Raw genomic sequence first — 23586 nt, 5'->3', positions numbered from 1 at the left:
TTAAAAGCGCATTCTAGCTTAAGGTCCAACAACTGCATTTGAGTAATTCTGTGACAGTTAGCTGCCACGCCAGCAGCTCTCTACTACAGTTAATGCTAACATTCTCACAATGACAATGTTAACATGCTGATGTTTAGCAGGTATAATGTGTGCTTGCCATGGTCGCAATCTTACCATTTACGTGTTAGGATGCTGACATTAGCTAAATTAGCACTAAACACAAAGCACAGCTGAGGCTGATGGGAAGGGTCGTAGTTCTGCAGGGGTTTGTTTATACTGGACAAAGCCGGCTAATCGTGATTAGGCCGATTATTGCGCCTCATAATTCATTTTCAATAAGAGGCGAGCGGGCAGCTAGGGAGGCGCGGGCAGTTTGACAGGTGACGCGACAAGCGGGCGCAATCCCGTGAAACTTTCGCGTTCGTGCTCCTTACACGCACACGCCCGCCCGCCTCAAGAGTTGAATTGGGTTGAACTTTTCCCTACGCGAGTGACGCGCAGCGCAAATCAAGGAACGAGAGACTGATTCTTCCGTTTGTGAGTTCACTAAAATATAAAAGTGTTTTCTAAACAGTTATCAGAACATTGACAGCGGGGCGTTTGCTTGTCAGAGCATCGGCACAAGGCTGGATTTATCGGGTAACGTCCTTAATTATGACTAATAAACTATGATAATTTAGCTAACTTTAGCAAACTCAAAAGATTACACTTATTATTCAAATCCTCAAAAAAGTTATAGCAGATTGGATTATCTTTTTGTGTCTCAAGGGGGAATTAAAAATTGTATACTATGTGGAATTGACAATATTATGATATCTGATCATGCTTCAGTTATCTGCACCATGACTCCGAGGGAAAACACCCTACAACATAGAATTTGGAGAATGAATAGGAAATATTTAATGGATATGGAATTTGTTGCTTACATAAAAGAACAAATTAATATTTTCATTTTAACTAATGTGGAGCAACCTCATCCTAAAGATAAGCCAAATATTTGTATTATCTGGGACTCCTTTAAAGCATATATAAGGGGAGTAATGATAGCCTTTGCATCAAAAAGGAAAGCTAGTCTTGAGCGGAACATGGCTAAAATAAAACAGGACATTAAGTTAATGGAAACACAACTTAAAAATGGAGACCAAACAATTAAAAGTAAATTGCAAGAAAAGAAAATAGAAATGGATAATATGTTAATAGATAAAGTTAAAGACTTTAGACAAAATTCGAATAAGCTTAATTATATTTCAGCTAATAAATCCGGTAAACATCTGGCATCAATTGTTAAAAGGGTTACAAAGACTCAGTCTATATCTTTAAAAGAGGAAGATTCTGATGATGTTATTACAAATAATGATATTATTAATAAAAGATTTAAGCAATTTTATGAACACTTGTATACATCAGAGATTAAAGATGATGACCCAGATTCCTTTCTTAAATCGGTCAAATTACAGCGCTTATCAGATCATCAAAAGGAAGACATACGGAAAGTCTTTACAACCTCTGAGATTGAAGCTGCAATTAAGGCATTTCCCGAAAAAAAGGCCCCAGGAATAGATGGCTTCCCTATCGAGTTCTACTCAACATTTTGGCCAAATATTAGATCTTTGTTCCTGGAAGTTGTAAACTCATTTGTTAATCAGCAAAAGTTGCCAGGAACTATGTATCTTTCAACTATTTCTGTGATACCAAAACCAGGTCGTGAATGTAATAAGCCTTCTGATTTCAGGCCTATCAGCTTAATCAATTGCGACAAAATGTTTTTAACAAAAGTAATGAATAACAGATTGGCATTAATTTTACCTAGTATTATCCATCATAACCAAGCTGGGTTTATTCCTAACAGGGATCTTAGAACTAATGTTAAAAAAAATATATAGATTTGACTTTGATGGCGGTCAATGCCGAAAAAGCATTTGAGCGCCTTGAATGGTCATATTTGTATTAAGTTCTTGAAACATTTGAATTTCCAGTAGAATTTATAAATATGGTACAAACGGTGTATAGAGCCCCTAAGGCACAAGTTTACACCAATGGTGTTCTTTCTGAGGTATTTTCGTTAACTCGTGGTGCTGCTCAAGGCTGTCCATTATCTCCAGCATTGTTTTTGATGGCTATTGAACACTTGGCTGAGAAAATAAGACAGACAGATAACATTAATGGTACCACCATAGGTAAAAACAAATATAAACTGAGCTTATTTGCTGACGATTTGTTGTTGTATCAAAGTGATGTAGACATTTCAATCCCGAGTTTAATTAATATAATGAGTCAATTCTCAAAAATGTCTGGATATAAAATTAACAGGGGTAAAACTGAAATGTTGACTTTAGGTCAAAAACAAATAAACCCAGAAATATTGAAACAATTTAAAGTACAGAGTGAAATTAAATATTTAGGTTGTTACATAAGCGCAAACAAAAAACAATTAATAATCTAAAACATAATCTAAATAACTACAGTGATCTCAAGTTGAATCTAATCGGTAGAATAAATTTGATAAAAATGATGTGGCTTTCTAAGTTTATTTATTTGTTTCAGTGTATCCCACTGACACCACCAAAAATAATTTTCAAGGAAATAAATTCCATAATTACATCTTTTATTTGGGCTGGAAAAACCCCAAGAATAAAAAGAAATCTATTGTCTTGCTCCAAACGGGAAGGAGGATTAAACCTCCCTAATATGGAATTGTATCAGATAGCAGCCCAGATGTTTTATATTGATCATATTATTAATAATACTAATGAAGATCCATGGCTGGCTATTGAAAATCATCAATTACAACCAAATAGTTTATTATCCCTCTTGTTTTCCAAGAAGAAAGTAAAGACTGATAACTTTGTTATCAACAGTACATTAAATATGTGGAAAAAAACTAAGCAGATTTTAAAGATGGAGATTGGTACTCCAACACATATTAAGATCTGGAATAATCCGTCTGTTAAAATCCAAGGTACTGAATTAAGGTGGAAAACTTGGATGAATGGAGGTATCGAAGCATTATCGGATATCATTAGTTCAAATAATATATCTTCATTTGATACATTAAAGGATAAATTTAAACTAAAAGACTCAGATATATTTAAATATATGCAGTTAAAAAACTGGGTCAAAGAGAACTGTGATATAGTGAATGATGTTCCAGAAAAGATAAAGACTCTTTTGGAACAAAGTAAGGGAAAGAAAAAATATATAAGTGTTATGTATGATTATCTCAATAATGTAGTAATTAACTGTAATCTTTTAACTAAAATATATGAAAGCTGGGACAGAGATATAAAGGATTTCAATGTAAAAAAAAAATGGAAGGAGTGTTTAAATTTAACATATAAAGCCACAACCAATGCAAATCTTAGATTGATTCAATATAAATTAATGACTAGAATTTATTATAGTAGGGATAAAATTCATAAGTTTGATGCATCTTCCCCCCCCACCTGTTTAAAGTGCGGTAGTAGTGACTACCTCACTCATTCATTTTGGTACTGTGAAAAAGTAAAGAAAACCTGGCTTGATATTGAGAGATGGCTCTCGAACATTTGTAAGCAGAAATTTGTATTTACACCAGAAGCCTGCTTACTCCAAAATGTAACAAAAATGAAATATCCTATGGGATGGCAATTAATATTTTCCTCATTAGTTTATAAGAAGCTGTTGTTACAAAATTGGAAAAATACAGATACCCCAGGGTTGGAAAAATGGAAAAATGTAATGAAATATTACCTAAACATCGAGAAAACTCTGTCAGTGGACAAAAATAAACAAAAACAATTTAACTCTGTGTGGAAATCAATATTTGACGCTCTGTAATCAGCACAACGCTAGCTCTGCTCAACTCATTCTGTATTTTACTTTGTTTGTAAATTTTAATAGTTCACTTAAGGAGCACCATAAGTGTAATTTGTGTGTGTGTGTGTGTGTGTGTGTATGTGAATGAGATATTATTATTATTATTTCGGTTGGTTAATTTTAGCTTTTTTTTTTTTTTTTTTTTCTTTGATAGTATGACTTGTCCTGTGTGTTGTAACTTGTCCAGAATGTGTCTAAATACTTGTTTTGTTTGTCTTGTCTACTGTTTTTGTCTTGTGTGTAAAAAAAAAAAAGGAAAGAAAAGAATACTGTATGGATAAAGTAAAAGGGGAACGAGCATTGTGAATTATTTATTTTCTTCCCCTACTGTAAAGAAGATATTGTTTAACACTGGTTAACACTTGAATGGACCTGGACTGGAAACAAAGTTGACCAGGTTGTTTGTCTCTCTGTTTTTCAATTTTTCAAACAATTCTAAAAAAAAAAAAAAAAGCTAACTTTAGCTATCAACAATAACAGGTAACAGGAAAGACTAGGATTGCCCCTATATGTTATAAATTGCCCTGTGAGTGTGAAAAGGCCTTAATACAGCAAGCCCTATAACAAAAAACCATGCAGGATCACTGAAATGACTTCACAGAGGCACGGACAGGCACAGCGTCATCCAAATGGACATTTGTCTCTACACAAACAGACAAGGGAGAAGGAACCACAACAAGTACACTGGATAGTATTATTATCATAAATCATGAAATTAATTACATTATGAATAGGACATTATAATCCACTCTTAACCACAACATATTATTAAAGAGCCCCTATTATGCTTTGTTTGGATTTTGCCCATCTTTTAGTGTGTTATATTGTTTTTTGTGTATGTAATAGATGTATAAAATACAAAAAAAACATATCTCACTCCAAATGGAAATTTCTCTCCCACAGACTCAACTTCACTCAACTGCCTGAAAATGTCCACATTCCTGTTTGAAATTCCTCATTAAGTGATGTCACTTATTGAGAACGCCAGCCCAGTTTATCATCTGTGCTGCCCATTGGTGCTGCCTGAGCAAGCACAGCCCTCCCAGTGGTTTATTTGAATTCGGTTGACCAATCACAACAGAGTGGGCCAGCTGACCAATCAGAACAGACTGGGCTTTTCGGGAAGGCGGGCCAAGAGCTCAGACAGAGTGTTTCAGACAAGGGGGTAAGCAAGCATCTGGAAAGCGTACCTCCTATGGGGATATTCTGAGGCTAACAAGTCATCACCTTCTCCTGGCATCCCATTGACTCCCATTCATTTTGACAGCGAATAACTTTACATCTGAAGCGTTTAAAGACTCCATTTGTCCATTGTTTATATATAAAAGGCTCCATTACCTTGTATCTCACACTATGGCCCTGTAGCAGCTGTTTTTGTAAAAATAGGGTAACGATTGCATCATAACCACGCAACTTTCTGTCGCATAGTAGAGAAATTACCGCATAGTACAGGAGAAGCTCGCAGGCAATCGGGGGGACGTGGAGGCATACAGTCAGGGAAGAAGCCCATAGAGAGTCCATGAAAGCATCGGAACAAACTATTTCAGCAACGTTTTGCTCCTGCTCCTACGCTCATGGACAGCTCCTACTCACGCTCTCTGTCTCTGTAAGATTGGGAATGATTGAGATTTCTCTCGGCACAGCTACCAGAAGACTTCCAACTTTCAGACAGGTTGCTCACGTCACATCTACGTCGTCAAGCTCAGTTTGAGGCTGCGCAGTAACGCTCAGCCAGCACCGGAAAAGTGCTTCTAATATCCTTCACTGGTCTCTGTGGATGTCTATGACGTCGCTGTGTCCATTTCTTTCACTGCCTATGGTTTCAGATGGAGGCGCTGCAGCAATGGGCAGTATGAGAAACACAATATTTATTTGAAATCAAAGCATGTAACCTATTCTAGTAGACCCCAAGAGTACAAATATGATTTGTTGATTGATAATATAAAATATTTCAGTTCTAATTTACTGTTTAATGAATCTTCATTGAAAGGAAAAACACTGGAGATTATTGCTTCATGGATAAACCTCTGACTTCAGTTGCAACATGACATCATATGCCCCTACACCACCACCACACTGTTGTATCTCTTCTATGCTCCTCTGACATGACGTAATGGGCTGTTAGGAGACAACAACGCCATTATGCAGAGCTAATTGCTCCCAGCACTTTAGATCGTCCTTCTTTTTGACACTCAAGTTCACGGCAGGGCTGACTTCTACTGCATTATATTGATCATTGTCAAACTCCGGAAGGAAAAATGTTGTGCAATATGGATTCTCATGGGTCTGTGTAATGCCTGTCAAGGGATTCTGGTTCGATAGCATATTATCAAATTCAAATCCAGTACCGACTCTGATCTTGTTTATTTTTTAACATTTGCAAGTAACTGAAGTTTTACAACCAACAACCAATATTCAATGATCTGTGATCATCTTTTGTTGGCTGACATCGCAGAAACAGTCCTGAGTGTAATGTCGTAAAGTTGCAACCTGAACGTGAGCTGAGCAGCAGACGGTGTGATATGATGTTTATGTATCTTAGGGCTGGTCGATAATTCAATATGGCGAATTATCGTCTTTCAATGGAATCATATCGTGATGAAATATATATATATATATCGAGATATGGTGATATCCCATTTTGTTGTCTAACTGACAATAACAAGCACATACTCCATTTTCTCAGGAAATCTGTTGTGAAATATTTTGAGGGAATATCATCTGAAGAATTGCAGATTTGTTTTAACATCACACTGTATTTTGGCACGTATGTAAACATAGTCAGCATATAGCTGGAAACAAAGGATTTCTTTTTTTCTATTATTTCACTTGAAGCTGTTTACCACATTATTGAGGATTGTGTATGTAAAATCTCATTGTGAAAAGTATTTTGTGAAAGCAACAATAGTCCTACAATATCATCGCAATATCGATGTATTTGGTCAAGAATATGGTGATATCTGATTTTCTCCATATCGCCCAGCCCTAGTGTATCTGAAACATTAAATAACAGCTGAAGACTACGGATTCTTTTTTTTTAGTTTATCTCAAGTTACTTTAGCCAGACTTCATTCTAATTACTGTAGCTACAGCTGATGTATTTTGCGGTTGACAAAATTTTATTTTGATGAGAAAAAGTTACCGGCTAAAAATTTAAAAAGCCGCTTCCATCACCTATATGTTTTCTACATTGAGCTTTGCTTATAAAAGAGCTAGGGGAGATCCATGGTTCACTGAGAGAAACCAAATATTGGACTGCACGGATATTTAAACATTAAAGACACGTGTTTCTCTCTTCGCCTTTTATCAATCAATCAATCAACATTTATTTATATAGCACTTTACAGCAACCAGCAGGTATCCAAAGTGCTTTACATCAGAAAACAAAAATAAAATAACATATCATACAACAAAAAGAATGAAACACAGAAAACAGTCAAATCAGAAAAGGTTACATAGAAACAGGAGGAGGAGAGGGAAATTGTCACACCACTAATATATATAATAACCATTAAAAGTCACTCTAAATAAATAAGTTTTGAGTTTAGACCTAAAAAGAGCTAGATCTGTAACCGTCCGGATATCAGGGGGTAACTTGTTCCAGAGTCTCGGGGCAGCAACTGCAAAAGCCTGATCATCCCCCCCCCCCGTTTATACTTCGACCTTGGGACTTCTAAAACCAGTTGATTTGAGGACCGATATGACCGGTTGTGCTCACGCAGGGTTAAAATCTCAGACAAATACTCCGGGACCAGGCCATTTAAGGCCTTGAAAACAAACAATAAAATCTTAAAATTGATTCTAAAACACACAGGGAGCCAATGTAGGGTGTAGAGAACGGGAGTGATGTGTGCACGTCTAGATGTATTTGTTAAAAAGCGAGCGGCAGCATTTTGCACAAGTTGAAGTCGTGAGATGGAGGTTTGATTCAGACCAACAAAGAGCATTACAGTAATCCAACCTTGAACTAATAAAAGCATGAATTGCCTTTTCTAGATCATGCCTGTTAGGGAAGGGCTTAACTTTAGCCAGGAGACGGAGCTGGAAAGAGATCATTCTAACAACATTGCTGATCTGCTTGTCAAATTTCATGCTGCAATCAAATGTAACCCCCAAATCTTTGACAGCTGGCTTAAGGTACTCAAAGCTGGACCGTTTAGCGTGCATGAAGTACTGAACATGATACGCTCAGTTTTAGCTTTGTCCAAGTTAAGAAAGTTTTGTGAAAGCCACAGCTTAATATCATCAATACATCTTTATCTCTGTGTTTCACCGACTCAGGAGTCTGCTAACTTCTTGCTCTCGCTACCAATATCATAGCTGCTCTGTTTCAACAATGAGCAGAGGAAAAGTCTGCTAGCCGCTAGGCTAATTCATGCAGTGTAAAGACTGAAACACCGCAGCGCTCTGTGGTCCATCTCAGCCGAGAACGTAGAAATGTCCGGCTGAATTCTCCCTGTTGATTATAGTGATTATTATAATATTACAGAAGCTCCGAAGCCCAAAACAATGGTATCAGAGAGTAATGAGTCGGGTACTTTCCCAAACAGGAACTGGAGCCAAAGTGAAACCAGCTCTCAGAACCAAACCATGTAATTTGGGGATTGCGTTTTTAAATTTAATTGTATTGATTTTTTCTTATCAAATCTCTGTTCTGATTCCTGTCATGTAATTTGAGTACAAAAATACACCAAAAGTGTAAAAATGGAAACAAAATCATCCGTTTTGGTAAAAACGGTATAATTCTCTATCTGCCATGCAAAACGTGAACGTTTTTCACGTATTTCTGCTTTAATTGACACACTAGCATTCAAAGTACTTTCAGACAGCGAGCAGTTGCCCCTGGTGCCTCCACCGTTTCCAGTGCGAACGTGGTGGCGGCAGGTGGCTGTGCTCGCTATTTGATTCTAATTTCGCCAAGTTGACACAACGCGGTGACACAGATCTGTTTCTTTGGTCATCAACACACACCGCTGAGCTAAAGTGATGGATGAGATGGCAAAGTAGTTAAAATTAGGGGAATCATTGCAGTAGTTCTGTCCTTTGTTTGCCCCCGCCACCTCTCAACTAAGTAACTTCAGCAGAGGTAGAACTCCAAGATGCCTCCGGCTGAATGGATGTTCCACAGCGACCTATTTCCCAGAGAGCCCTGTGCCTCCTATTTTTGTGATGGATGCTTTCAGACATCCCTCCCTCACTGTTTCTTGCCCCACAGATGAGGACATTTGGCAGCGTGTATCCTCGCGTGCATGCGTGTGTGTGTGTGTGTGTGTGTGTGTGTGTGTGTGTGTGTGTGTGTGTGTGTGTGTGTGTGTGTGCGCATGCGACTGTGTCACACAGTGTGCTGCCCAGTTGCCAGCTGGCCTTGCTTTCATTTCCAGGCCCACACAGAGGCAAGAGTTAACACAAGCATGGGCCAGTCACACACACAGGTTTACACACATTATATCTCTGTGGCATCATTTGGAAGAAACTCTATTGTCACTGGGGGGCCGTGCAGCACTGAGTGCAAGAGGAGGAAGTGACTTGAGTAATGGTGCACTGAGGTCAAGCGTGACAGAGTCCTGTAGAGGAGGGGATGCACTATTGCTGGGAGAGAGCAGCATCACGCTGTGTGACTACGAATGGATGAGGATTCATTCTAAAAAGGGCTAAGGAAATAGACTCAAGGTTCAGAATTGGTAAACTACTTGCACTATAATCACCAAATGTATGTGGACATCCCTGTCCAGATACTTAAGTGTACTTTTTGCTCTGGGTTTGTTTTTCCTGGTTTGTTCTAGGCTTCTCACTTCCAATGAAGGGAAATCTTAAAACTATAGACCGAATAACCGCGACGTCGCGTTAACACAAAAATACTCTTGACGAAGGTCCAGAGGGACGGAAATGTTAGTTTTCTTTAATAAATGGTGATGCTGCAGCAAGAGAAGTGTTTTTCCAAGTCTGATGTAATTGTCAGCCATAACTGTAACATTTAATGTTATAGTTACTGTAAACACAAAGGTCTGACCAATCGGACGTCTCTGCTGTGCTTATTTTACCTTACACAAAGAGTAGGAGCTGAAAAATACATAAAAAGATTTGTGCCATAATGTTGCAACTTCTTTTTGTTTCTATCTATCTATCTATCTATCTATCTATCTATCTATCTATCTATCTATATAGATATATAATTGATATGAATTTGACATATGTCATTGAAATGGATAGTTATCTGAAGATGTATCACGTAGGCTAATGGATTTGAATCTGAATATGTATTGTAATTAAAACAAATGTGAGTATGTAAAAATGAAATGGTTGTGTATTATAGCAATGAAAACAGAATGGATGGATGTATTTGCACACATGGAAACATGTATCCAAGTATTGTTAGAGGTTAAGTGGCAACAAGTTAAAAGATTTTTTGACTTTCACTGTATATTCCTGACATGTATATGAAATTGCTGTATGTAGTATTGCAATTTAATTGGAATGTCGATTGCCTGTGTGAATGTCAAATGCTGTAAGTGACACGTGTGTTCACTGAGAGATCCCATTGATAAGTGATTGTCTATTGTCCCACATCTGGGGACACAGAATGGGAGGGGCGAAACGTAATCGAGCCCGGTTGTGTTTGTCGTTGATGAAAGTCCGAAAGGGACTGGAAAATTTCCAAATACGTATATATACGTACTGTAAAAATGGTATGGGAAAAAACATTGCATAGGAACTGGTATCAAAGTCACTGTATTGGTACTGGTATTGAACATTTCTGAACGCAAATCCGCAGTTGACAGAACAAGTCATTTTTTTTTACATGCTCAATCAATTAGCATGTTGCTATCAAATGAAATTCATCACAAATCCCGAATAACCAAAGAAAAAGCAAACACGCACACCGCCACCGCTTCGCATTTTCATTTTTTTTTTTTTATTTATTCAGTGTTAAGCAAGGTCCTTTGTGACCGACACGTCGACTGGCCGAGTAAAGCAATGCAGAATTTTCTTTCTTCTTTCTTTGGAAACGGATCTCGGAGGGAAATGAATTCCCCGCGCCACAAAGGAGACAAAACAAGTGGTGTATGCGTTGCCTTCTACTCATCGTGGTTTAGTACTTCATGCCATAGATAAAAACTCGGCTTTCAGGTCTGGGTATTGATAGTGCATTCAAATGAGTAGTTTAAAGTTCTATAGGTTGACAAGGTGCTGAGAGCAGATAAAGGCTGCTATGTGTGTGTGTGTGTGTGTGTGTGTGTGTGTGTTATGAGGCCCATGTTTTTCTGCGTTTCAGCACGATTGTGGCTGCACAGAAGAAATGTGAAAGAAGAAGCAGCATTCGGTCAAGGACAGGTCTGTACATACCCTATACCATATGTGGCTACACACAGTTATTTACATGTACTGTACTACGGTAGTCCAAGTGTGTGTAGGGGCTGTTTGATTGTGGAAAAAAATCATAGCCAAGATTATTTTGGCCAATATTAAAATCAGGATTATTTAACACGATTACTCATTGTCTTTTGGAAAGATGTTGCATGTATAGTATAGAACTTTAAAAAACATTGAAACAGTTCAACATATCCACAGTGAAAACACCTAGAACTGTGACATTTTCCTCAAGACTTTTCCATTCAGCACACAAGACAAAGGAAGAGTTTATCTGCAAACGTAATGTGCAAAATAATTGTTTTCCTTGATGACTTCCTTGGTGTTTTTGTGATCATTAAGAGACAAAATCTTAATCACAATTAAAATGTCGTTATATTGCATTTTTCATAATTGTGTGTGTAATGTGTATAAGTGCAACAGCATGCCACACATATGTTTGTTCCTCCACCTCCAACACTTGCTAATGTTCCAAGGGGAATATTCAGTGCCGTATCCGCCCCTCCTCCCACTCTACAGTGCATCTCCATCTCCTTTCCAAGTTAAAAACCACAGCTCAGCGCACACGCACGCACGCACGCACACACACACACACACACACACACACACACACACACAGAGTCTGACAAAGCTCCAATGACAACAATTGGTAGTCGCGATAAAGCTAATGTGATGCCATTTCAACGAGGCAGGCTCCACTGATTTTGCTGCTCCCAGCTTTGCATTTCACATCTGTACATAGTCCTGAGCTGATGCTGAGTTTCTGCAGGTTTCACCAAGTCAAATTTAAGACTTTTTATGACCTTTTTAAGACCATTATGAATGAAATTTAAGACCATTATCACAACATCAACTGAGCCCTAAATTCAGTTTTCTTCAAGCCAAGTATCTCTAACAAACGTGGGTCACTTTGTAACACATGTTATAATGCTCGCCTAGCTGCTAGCGTGGCACGCCCTCATACTCTGCTTCTGACTGGCTAGTAGTCCTTACCTAGCTACTGTCAGGGCACGCCCTCATACTCTGCTTCTGACTGGCTAGTAGTCCTTACCTAGGTACTGTCAGGGCACGCCTTCATACTCTGCTTCTGACTGGCTAGTAGTCCTTACCTAGGTACTGTCAGGGCACGCCCTCATACTCTGCTTCTGACTGGCTAGTAGTCCTTACCTAGGTACTGTCAGGGCACACCTTCATACTCTGCTTCTGACTGGCTAGTAGTCCTTACCTAGGTACTGTCAGGGCACGCCCTCATACTCTGCTTCTGATTGGCTAGTAGTCCTTACCTAGGTACTGTCAGGGCACACCTTCATACTCTGCTTCTGAGTGGCTAGTAGTCCTTACCTAGGTAGAGTCAGGGCACGCCCTCATACTCTGCTTCTGATTGGCTAGTAGTCCTTACCTAGGTAGAGTCAGGGCACGCCCTCATACTCTGCTTCTGACTGGCTAGTAGTCCTTACCTAGGTAGAGTCAGGGCACGCCTTCATACTCTGCTTCTGACTGGCTAGTAGTCCTTACCTAGGTACTGTCAGGGCACGCCCTCATACTCTGCTTCTGACTGGCTAGTAGTCTACTGTCAGGGCACGCCTTCATACTCTGCTTCTGACTGGCTAGTAGTCCTTACCTAGGTACTGAGCATGTGCGACTCCCAACAAAGATGGAACAGAAGTGAGATGTCTCACTCTGTAGCTAAAACAGAGAGCTCAACACACAGGGTGAAAAGAGGAGCTGCAGCAATGTGTAGTACAACAAAAATATGGTGTTTTTTGAAAATTAAACCATGTAAACCTATTCTGGTACAACCTCTAAATACAATTAGGAACCTGAAAATGAGCATGATATGGGCGCTGTAAGACCTAGAACACAATACTTCAGCAAATTTAAGACTTTTTAAGAACTTAAATTTGGATATTTGAAATTTTACATTTTTTAAGACCCTGCAGGAACTCTGTGATGGTCCTTCCAAAAGCTACAGTAAACACAGTCCTATGACAACAACAGAGAAACAGGCTGACAGGTCGGGCGGGTGAGAGAGTGGACAGAGAGCACATCAATTTTGAGATGCAAAAGGTCCATGAACAGACAAGCCAGACACAAGCAAAGAGACATCATTATAAGACATCCGAGTGCATCACTACCAGGCCTGCAGCTAGTGTCTATGAGCAAAATTGCTGCTGATGACACGGAAACCACAACGAAACCAGTATTTGCTGCGTATCATATAGGGTAAGGGTTGACCGATACTGTTTTTTTAAAGGCTAATGTTACAAACTCCAACACAAAAGTTTGTTTAAATGCTTTAAGCAATTATTTGATAAAACTGAAACACACAGTCAAAAAAATGAATAAATAAAAACAAAAATAGCTCCGTGAAGTTGTGACGCACTAACAGTTTGTTTGCAGGTGTTGCAGACTGCTTACAGAGCTGTAGCAGAGCCAAGGCAGTACACTATTTAATTATTTACTTTATTGGTTATCAGTCAAAAAAAACCACTGATACAGATAATCTGCAAATTGCCAAATATCGGCCCTGATATTCGGCTATGCCGTTAATTGGTCAATCCCTAATTAAGGGGAAAACACAAATGTCTACTGACCTAAATACTGCCCTAGAAAAGGCACGGTGCAGTAACTACACAAGCAGAAAAGTCGTTTAGGTTTAAAGTTTTTAGGCTGGATGGCAAACTGTTAACAGATTAATAAAACATGTTGTAATGCTTTCACTGTATGCCTTTTTAGGGTGATTATTGTACACAATACCTATAACATGTCCACAAATAAAATGTGTTCCCTCAGCTTTTTTGCTGCATTTTAACTCGTTTGTTTAAAAGGAAGACTGGAGGCTCGATCAAGTGCTTCTGTGTGTGGCTGAGTTTATATGTGTCCAAGTACTTCTCCTATTGACAGCAATATAATGCATTGATCCACAATGCAACACATTGAAGTAGCCTATGTGTGATTTTAATGTAGCTTTACCACACCAAATCACATGACATTGGCTAGTGTAAAAAAAAAGATCTGCTAAGCTAGCTATACCTCTAGCAGGAGTTAAGTTGGTTTCTGTCTTAGAACTGAAAAGCCATTTTACACAATAAGGCATGGTATTTTTTACAAACAAATGTCAGAAAGTCACATACAGGTTTGTTTGCATTTTGACCAAATATGTAGACCCAGAATAGGGCTTGTTAACAAACCTCATTAATTATTTGCATGTATTTATCAAGGAAAAAGTCAAACATTTAGTGTTTCTGTTTTCTCAAATGTAAGAATTTGCTCGGTTTTATATCTTCGCAAATGACATAAAATGTAATATCTTTGAGTTTTGGACTGTTGGTCAAATAAAACTATCAATGTGAAGACTATATCCTTGGGCTCTGGGAACCTTTGCTGATTTTTGACTATTTTATATCATGTCTTTGAATAATTGCTTGTGTACAGACATTTAGTGTTTGCAAAATAGAGGTCTTAAAAAATTAATTTATATCTCTTAGAGTAAGATATAGAACAAAGTAATACATGGGCATCCTGGTGGCCCAGAGCTCACAACCATAATCACGATACTGCTGGTTTGACTCTGGCCGGGAAAACTTTGTTGCATATCATTTCTCCTCTCTCTGCCCCGTCATCTACGTGCTGCCCCTTTCAAATAACAAGGCAAAAATGTCCGGAAATATGGTTTCAAATAAATCTCATCACGGATTTTGAAAGACTTCCAATGATACCCAGCCCATGTTCTGAGAGTTGGGGATGGGCAGTCAGATTCTTCATTGCTACCTGAGGGCCACCATGAGTGCAACTCACACAGCTGCCCGTGTGTAGCAGATAAGCGCGCAGACTCAATTCCGTGATAAGGAGACGATGAGAAATTGCGCCGTGAAAGGCGACGCTGACGGTGTTTTCGGTCTCTTTCTGCATGACTAGAAAGCGAAGCAGCCGGCCCACCCAAACACATCAACACAGCACCTACCCTGGAAACGCTGGAACAGCTGGCATGACGCTCACACGCACACACATACTCTACACACACACACACACACACACACACACACACACACACACACACACAACACACACAGTACATCCAATCCAACCCTGGTTGACACACTAACCTCGTGGCAGTGTGTCACTGTACACATGTTGTCACATCCATGTGCATTAAACAGACCACTTATTGCAATCCAGTGATTCTTAGGGAGCGCTGCACGGAGCCGCGTTGTGTGTGTGTGTGTGTGTGTGGTGGCAGGCACTTACCTGTGGTCGAGTGCAGACTCTCCAAGCTCCAATAACGAGACAGGACCCCCCTCAGTGTTCCGCCCAAGCTACCTGCTCCCCCGCCTCCGCCCATACATCCACCCACCCCGAGCCCTCCGTCCACCATGCTGTCCGACCCCGCGGCCGTCGGGCTTCCTCCGTCCGAGTCGGAGCCTGGCGACAGCCCTGAGCTGCCGCTGCTGCCACAGCTGCCCCCAGGCGTGGGCACGCCCCCCTCCAAGCCCTGCTGGGTCCGCATCCCGATTTTGGATGCACAACAACACAGGGCGGGGGGGGGGGGATGGAAGGGGGCAGCGGAGGATCAATTGGCAATGAAGAGGAGGCGAGACAGCAGAGCAGGTGGTTTATTCCCAGGGCGAGAGAGCGCAGGAGGAGAAAGAGAAAGAGAGGGAGGAGGAGGAGGAGGTGATATCTGCGGCACTATTCGCTGAGGTAAGCTTCAGCTGTCAACTTGCTGCTTCCTCCTTCCAGTCACAGTACAGCCGAGCTGGAGCAGCGCGCCTCTCCTCCGCCGCTCTGCTCTGGATCGCCTCTCATGCAACGACAGCCTCTCTCTCTCTCTCTCTCTCTCTGCTGACATCAGTGGGGGTCCTAGAGGGGGGTTTCTGCGGCGTGGACGGCTCGCTAATGGTGCAGTATTCCTTTAGGTGGAGATGAAAACAGCTAGCCCTCCCTCCTGGCTCAGTCCACCCCACCCCTTCCACTGCTCTCCCAAACACACACACACACACACACACACACACACACACTGCACACTCTATGTTGGTCATCATATCAGAGTTACGGAGCAGATTTTCCGATTACATTCCTGGCTATTTTCAGCTATATTGGCTCTGTGACCGAGGTATGTTATGTGTATTGTGTGGAGGCGGTACATCTTACAACATCTATACAACATTATGAGATAACGATGGTTGAACGGATACCTGACCCCATCCTTTTAAAGCCTGGGGCCAATGTTGCTGTTTCTGAAATCTGTGGCTGGGTTTTTATTATAGCAATGTACTGCAGCTACTATACCAGTATAGTACATCCACATACTGCATTATTAATACCGGTTCAAATAATAAATCAATAAATAAATCAAGGTTGTGTTGATTGTAGAGGAGGATAAAACTGGCTGAACTCCATCAGCTTGATTTAAATAACAGCCTGTTTACTGCCCTCTCTGGTTGAATGTGAAATCTGTTGCCTTCCTGAGCACACTGAGCTGTGATGTCACCATGTACTGAGTGAGAGGAGGAGTTAAATATATCATTGCTGTCGGGCAAAAAATCGCCCATGTCCAAAACAGTTGCTTTTCAGGAAAAAAATTTAAAAAATAAAGACTAATTTATCTATAGATTATCATTATATTGAGCTATTTAACTATGACAAAGTCAGATGAAATGTTTAAATAAATATTTGTAAAACAGAGCGGCACGGTGGCTCAGTGGTTGGCGCTGCTGCCTCACAGCCAGCGGTGGAATGTAACTAAGTACATTTACTCCAGTACTGTACTTAAGTCCAAATGTTGAGGTACTTGTACTTTACTTGAGTCTTTTCTTTTCATGCCACTTTCTACTTCTACTCTGCTACATTTCATAGAGAAATATTGTACTTTTTACTCCACTACATTCATCTGTTACAGCTTTAGTTACTAGTTACTTTACACATTCAGATTTCTGCACACTAAACACATGTAGTTTATAAAATCTGATGTTTGATTCTAAAGTAAACTAGCCGACAATATAACGGCTACAAGTCCAGCTGAGATGATGAGACCATTAAACACACAACTGGTTGGATCCTTTACACACACTACAATGGGAGGAGAGTTCTGCATCGAGCACTTTTACTTTTAATACTTAAAGTACATTTTCCTGATAATACTCACATGCTTTAACTTAAGTAACATTTCCAAGGATCTGAATACTTCTTCCAACACTGCTCACAGCAGGTAGGCACTGCAAATCTTAAAACCTACAGACAGATGTAAGGGGTGACCCAAAAAATAAATTAATTAAATGACAAAATATGGAGATATACAATGCGACGATATAAGCCTGATGCACTGAGAAATATTTATTTACTATCGGTCCCCTGCCAATATTTTGCTAATTAATCAAACAAATGTAGTGAAAAATCACAACTCCCCACAGACCCGTGGTGGTGTCTTAAAAATAGCTACGGTCTATTTTCGCTCCATGTAGATATCACGTTTACTATCATAGAAGGCGAATACAGCAAGCATTCCTATTTGAGAGGCTGGAACCAGGGATATATTTGCATTTTTGCTTATGCTAATAAAAAGACAAAATAGTTTTTAATTTTTTGTGGATTAATGCCTCCACTCCAATACGATGCCCTCCCACCTTCCACAGCTTTGAAGGATTGTCACTTTGTACAAACAGCGTCCCTGTTAGTTTGGACAACCCACAGAACAGTTTTTTTTTGTGTTCTGTAATATCTCCAAATCTAGACCGTCTTACCAAAACTATCTGCATAGATAGATCCTAACAGAGGTAAGAGGGGAAAAGGGATTTTTTTTGTACTGCCGATTCATAGCCTGGTTGACACCAGTCTGGGAAAGGTTCATTGACCGTACATTTCCAAAGGGGCGTCACCAACGGACGCCGCTCGAATGCCTCTGGGCGCATTGGATAATCCAACCAATCAGACCAACGATCCAGGTGACGCTGTGATCTCAAATTTGCCGGAAGTTCGTCAGGGTTTACCCAGGCTAGCCGATTCAGGGTGAAAGACTAAAAAATAGGTAGGTAAGTGATGGCTATTCTGCTTGTGTTTATTCGATTGTGGCTTTTTACAGAGTTGGTTATTGAAGTATTTATTAGACTGAAAGAGCTCAGAGAGTTTGCGGAACGTAGCAAAGTCACACCGCTCACACAGGGGCGAGGGAAACAAACAGTAGTATCATCGTATATATAAAAACAGTAGAGGAGGGGTTATGTTAACGAGGAGTTCAGTGAGTCATCCAACCTTGATTTCAGATTACATTCCTGGCTATTTTCTATTTACATTGCAGCTACTATACCAGTATAGTACATCCACATTCTGCATTATTAATAGTCTAATAAATACTTAAATAAACAACTCAAACAAATCTAACTTCACAATTCAGTAATTTCTACAGTCTTTTCACATTTTTCACTTTACATATTCCATTTGACACACACACACACACACACTAGGAGTGCACGATATATCGACTCAATATCGTTTTTGCAATATCAAGTTGTGCAATATCAATATCGAAAATGTACTGAAAAGTACGCAATGCTCCGTGTATTTTGTGAGATGCGCATAGAGACAGCAAAAGAAACGAGAAGCGTGAGGCCAGAGAGAGAGAGAACTCTGAAGCGTGTGTTTAAATAAACCCCTGTGTTGTACCAAAACCTGTTGTGTTGATATTTTATTAATCTATTTTGATGTGTTTTCAACTTTTGTGTTTTCATATATGTTTAAGAATATCGGAATGAATAGCGATATCGCAATATTCACGCTCAATACCGCAATATCACATTTTGTCAATATCGGGCAACCCTAACACACACACACACACACACCAGATATACCAAGGAGGACACGGAAAAAACACGCGGAAAAGTCACCGGACGCCCCAATCTTCTGAACATAGTCATACTGAGAAATCCAGAGAGAGTTGTGTGGAGCTGATCGTCTTCATTAGCTTTGTAGCGACTCATTTAGTGATGGCTTGAATAAGGTAAAGGTACTTTATTGTCACATACACATACATGTAGTGAAACTCATTCTCTGCATTTAACCCATCCCTCAAGGGAGCAGTGGGCAGCCAATCACAGCACCCGGGGACCAACTCCAGATCTGAGCCAGTGCCTTGATCAAGGGCACTGACTGGAGAACCTAATTCATGTTTTTTAATGGCGAGGGAAACCGGAGCACCCGGAGGAAATCCACGCAAACATGGGGAGAACATGCAAACTCCACCCAGAAAGGCCCGGAACGACCTGGATTCGAATCCAGAACCTTCTTGCTGTGAGGCCACAGTGCTAACCATTGGGCCACCGTGCTGCCCAATGTAATGTAACAGACGTTCGTTAATATCAAAAAGTTATGCACTAGAGCTTTAATAAAATATTTGGCATTGCGTGGCCGGGTTGGCTCAGTGGGTAGAGCAGGCGCACATATACTGAGAGGTTTATGCCTCGACGCAGAGGTTAGAGTCCGACCGGAGATGATTTCCTGCATGTCTTCCCCCTCTCTCTCTCCTTTCTCACCTAAGCTGTCCTATCAATTAAAGGCAGAAAAGCCCCAAAAATAATCTTACAAAAAAAAATTGACATTGCATACATTTAAATTCCTTCTATACAACTTTATCATTGCCATATTTAATATGCAGTCAAAAGCCAGTGTTTCCCAAAGCTCTGTCATGGTTGAATCGCGGTCAATGAACAAGCAAATCTAAAGCCGGGCACCTCAGGCTAACAGCTGACTGCCTGACTTCTTAAGATCGAGCCACCATTACCATCAGTGGTGTTGGATTTCAGCCTAATGAAACCACCGTAGAGAAGATTACATGAGGTAAAGAGATGTATCGCTGTACAGATTAACTCTGCTCTGCCGGGGTTCAGAATGATAAAGCATGGCCCCGTGTAAAAAGATTAGAGTGGCTTTGTGTGTGCGGTCCCATGCAGTGCTGCGTCCCATTCAGTGAGGTAGCACTGCAGTGGTCTCATGATTCGGCTGACAATTCAAGTTAGTCCGAGGAATCTAATTCCACTGAGGACATCTGCAGCAAGAGCACTGAGCTCCCTGTGAGAGCAGTGAGAGGTGTACAGATACTTTGACATGACAGCTCACCCGTCCCCACTTCTGCACCCAGAGGACTTAGTTACCAGTTTATTAGGTACACCAAGCTAGGTCTGGCGTTGATGCCGCTAACGTCACATTTTATGTCATATTCAATACCTCAAGATCAATATTGTGAAGAGACTTAATTTTTTTCTTTTTCTTTTTTAGAAGTGGAGCAATGCACCATTTGGAGGAAGTCTTCCTTGCGATTGTAGGCCATCCAGATTTCAGATTATCGTGATAGCTTCAATCTGGTCTGTTCCAAAGAGGGTTTTTCTTTGATCGTCTGTCATCTGGCCTGGAACTCCAGCGTCTTTTCAGAGGCTACATTTACATTGCTAAGTTTTGGTTTAAAAAACAAATATTTTTTTGCTACGTTTCCCCCTCTCATTCCTCCTGCTCTGGTGTTTCCGAGCCCCTAAACCGGAGACATTTGAAAACCCTTCTGACCCGTTTTGGTTTGGAATCTGCGGGGTTGTGTTGCGGTCTCTACGGCTGCAAATGGAGACCTTTGGCGACACCGACACTGACGCCAATGTTTCTCCTCCTGATTGGGTCTTATCGGTCACGACGTCTCGTTCTCTGAGACTAAAGCTACTAACGTTACCATGGCAACTACCAGCAAAGGGCGGAGTCTCCACGCTGCCTCCTGTTTATGTCCAGTATACCAGATATTATATCAATATTGTGATAAGAGACTAGATATCGTCTTAGATTTTTGTAATATCGTAATATCGTGATATCACATAAGTGGTGTCTTTTCCTGGTTTTAAAGACTGCATTACAGTAAAGTGACTTTTCTGAACTCACCAGAGTGTTCTATTATTTGCCTTTACCCACTTAGACAGTATGTCCACATTACTGATGATTATTTATCTAAAATCTAAGTGTGAAGATATTTTGTTAAAGCAACAATTGTCAACCCTAGAATATCGCCGCAATATCGATATCGAGGTATTTGGTCAAGAATATCGTGATATCTGATTTTCTCCCCATCGCCCAGCTCTACTACTGGAGATAATAACACTTGTGTGCACGGAGATCACTTTTAGCTCAAAAATCTGCTTAATGCTTAAAAAAAAAGTGATCCAAAGTAGAAGTTGTTGAAATAATCTTATAACATGGACAGACCTTTAGGGCTTTTTACTTAACCAAAAATGAAGGAAATTAGTTCAATGAAAAGAGTTTTAGGCTAAAAAGAACACATCTGATTGGACAGACTATCAGATAAATGTAAAACCATAGTATGTAAAAGGCAGAGGGAATAACAGGAGAGCTAAATGAGTGTGTTGAAATTTGCACTTAGAGGTTATGTTCCTTGTCTTGTTACATTTGGCAAGAAATATGTGTAAATATTACATTTGGTAGTTATTAAGGAAAAGTTCTTGTTTGGCTGGTAAGACAATATTAGACAGCCATGCGTTCGGCTTTTGTGTTGAATTTTAAATATTTTTTTCCTAAAACAATGTGTTCACACCCAGGTATCAAACAAAATAGTTTCAGTAGTGGTACTAAAATCGGGCAACATAATAGACAGCATTGAAGAATTTGAAACAAAGCTCACATGATTTACAGGGCTGATGGGTTTCAGTGGGATGGGCTTAATTGTTGTTTGTTTCTTTCGTTTTAGCAAGTCTGATAACGTAGAAGTCTCTTTCCCTCTCTCTGTCACAAGAGCACCACCAAAAAATTAAAAGAGCGCAAATTTTAAATTGCCTGTCTCCCCTGAAGAGAGAAGAATCTGATGGCATATCAGTAGTCTGTATGCATCTGTATGGTAAGAGGGACGTTGTAAATGTTGCGGTACAGTGAGAACTTACTGCAGCCAGCAGGAGAAATAAGGAACTGCACTGGTTCTGTGCTAATGCCAGCCTCAACCAACACGTCATGAGGCTGCTTCTGGTGTTGCTAGCAGCAGTTTTAAGCAATCAAATGTGTGCATATCCATTTAGTGCAATGTGTTTGTGGTTACAGCACATGCAACATGTAAAGTAGTGACTCAGTTTCAGTTACACCCCACACAAATTCAACATCGATTCACGGACATTAAATTAGGCTCATCAAGATAAACATTGTATTCCAGAAAGCAGATGCACATGATGTGCATCATTGAACATAGCAATGTACAGACCTGAACACATCAATATGTACCCATGTAATAATGACTTTCAGCCGGTGTAGTTGCAATAGAGCAGGGGTGTCAAACTAATTTCAGTTCATGGGCCACATCCCCCTAATCTTATCTCTAGTGGGTCGGATCAGTAAACCACTCCAGAAAGATCAGACATTTTATCAGAGTTTCTTGTCAGCTTGATGTTGGCAAACGCAAGTTGCTTCTGCTACGACAGCGTTCTAAGGCCATTGTAGGAAAAAATAATAATGTTAAAGACCCAGGAGAGAGGGGTAATATTCTAGGAAAAACTCGTAAATTCACTGAAAAAGTGGTGAATTTGAAATTGGAATTAATTACTTCTCTGCAATTTTCACACTTTAAAGTCAACCATTGTGCCTGATTGGACCCTTCTGGCCCACGGGCCGTATGTTTGACACCCCTGCAATAGAGTAACATGATCAAATAAACCGTTACATGAGACAGTTCACTCACCTCCTCCTGTTAAAATGTTGGATTGGTTTTTGAGGCTGCGCATGACACACCCACCCACCCACACACACCCACCCACACACACACACACACACACACACACACACACACACACACACACACACACACACACACACACAATTTTGGTTGAGTATCTAGTAACCCAAAAATTCACAGGCTCAAATGTTCCAACAGCCATTGGAACCATTCAACAAGCCCAGGTGAATCTGAATAAGTGCAGGAGACTTGACCGGAGTGGGTACTTACAGCAGTAGATGTGTCTTCTCCAGCCCAGGCAGTCAAGACCGATGGGGGTGCTCTGAGAAAAGCAGTGGGATTTGAGGGGCATCCCCCGGAAGGCTTCAATGGGCCCCAAAGTGACTCCCGCGTCAGTCTGTGGGAATAAAAGGGGATTTTTTTGTTTTCAAATCACTGATATTATCACAGACATTCATTTGTCTGCTAATGATGAACTAGACATGAACCCAGTAAAACTACAATCACTCAATCTATACGACTGAAAAGAAAAGAACACAAGATGAATGGGCATGCATGAATGATTGGTGCAGATGAGTGGAAATTAGGGAGGCCATGCCTGAAACAGAAAGTGAAGTGATGGCAGGCTTCATATCCAAGAAAAACCTGTCAGAAGCCACCAGAGA

At 40.3% G+C, this 23586-nt stretch overlaps 1 protein-coding gene across 8 annotated transcripts in view; it reads right to left on the bottom strand.

Moving 5' to 3' along the window:
- Positions 1–23586, bottom strand: part of arhgef4 (Rho guanine nucleotide exchange factor (GEF) 4) — a 158992-nt gene that overhangs the window by 60671 nt on the left and 74735 nt on the right. For 7 of the 8 annotated variants that reach the window (XM_039790678.1, XM_039790677.1, XM_039790682.1 and 4 more), the window contains one exon: positions 23192–23318. In XM_039790678.1, coding sequence (XP_039646612.1) covers positions 23192–23318 — 127 coding nt within the window. Of the gene's footprint in view, positions 1–15471; positions 16034–23191; positions 23319–23586 lie in introns of those variants that run through there. The other variant, XM_039790685.1, reaches the window with a different exon arrangement.

The sequence above is a fragment of the Perca fluviatilis genome, chromosome 22 (genome assembly GCF_010015445.1).
Source record: "Perca fluviatilis chromosome 22, GENO_Pfluv_1.0, whole genome shotgun sequence".
NCBI classification, from domain to species: Eukaryota; Metazoa; Chordata; class Actinopteri; order Perciformes; family Percidae; genus Perca; species Perca fluviatilis.
The sequence above is the reverse complement of the archived record's forward strand: the minus strand, read 5'-3'. Positions and strand labels throughout refer to the sequence as shown.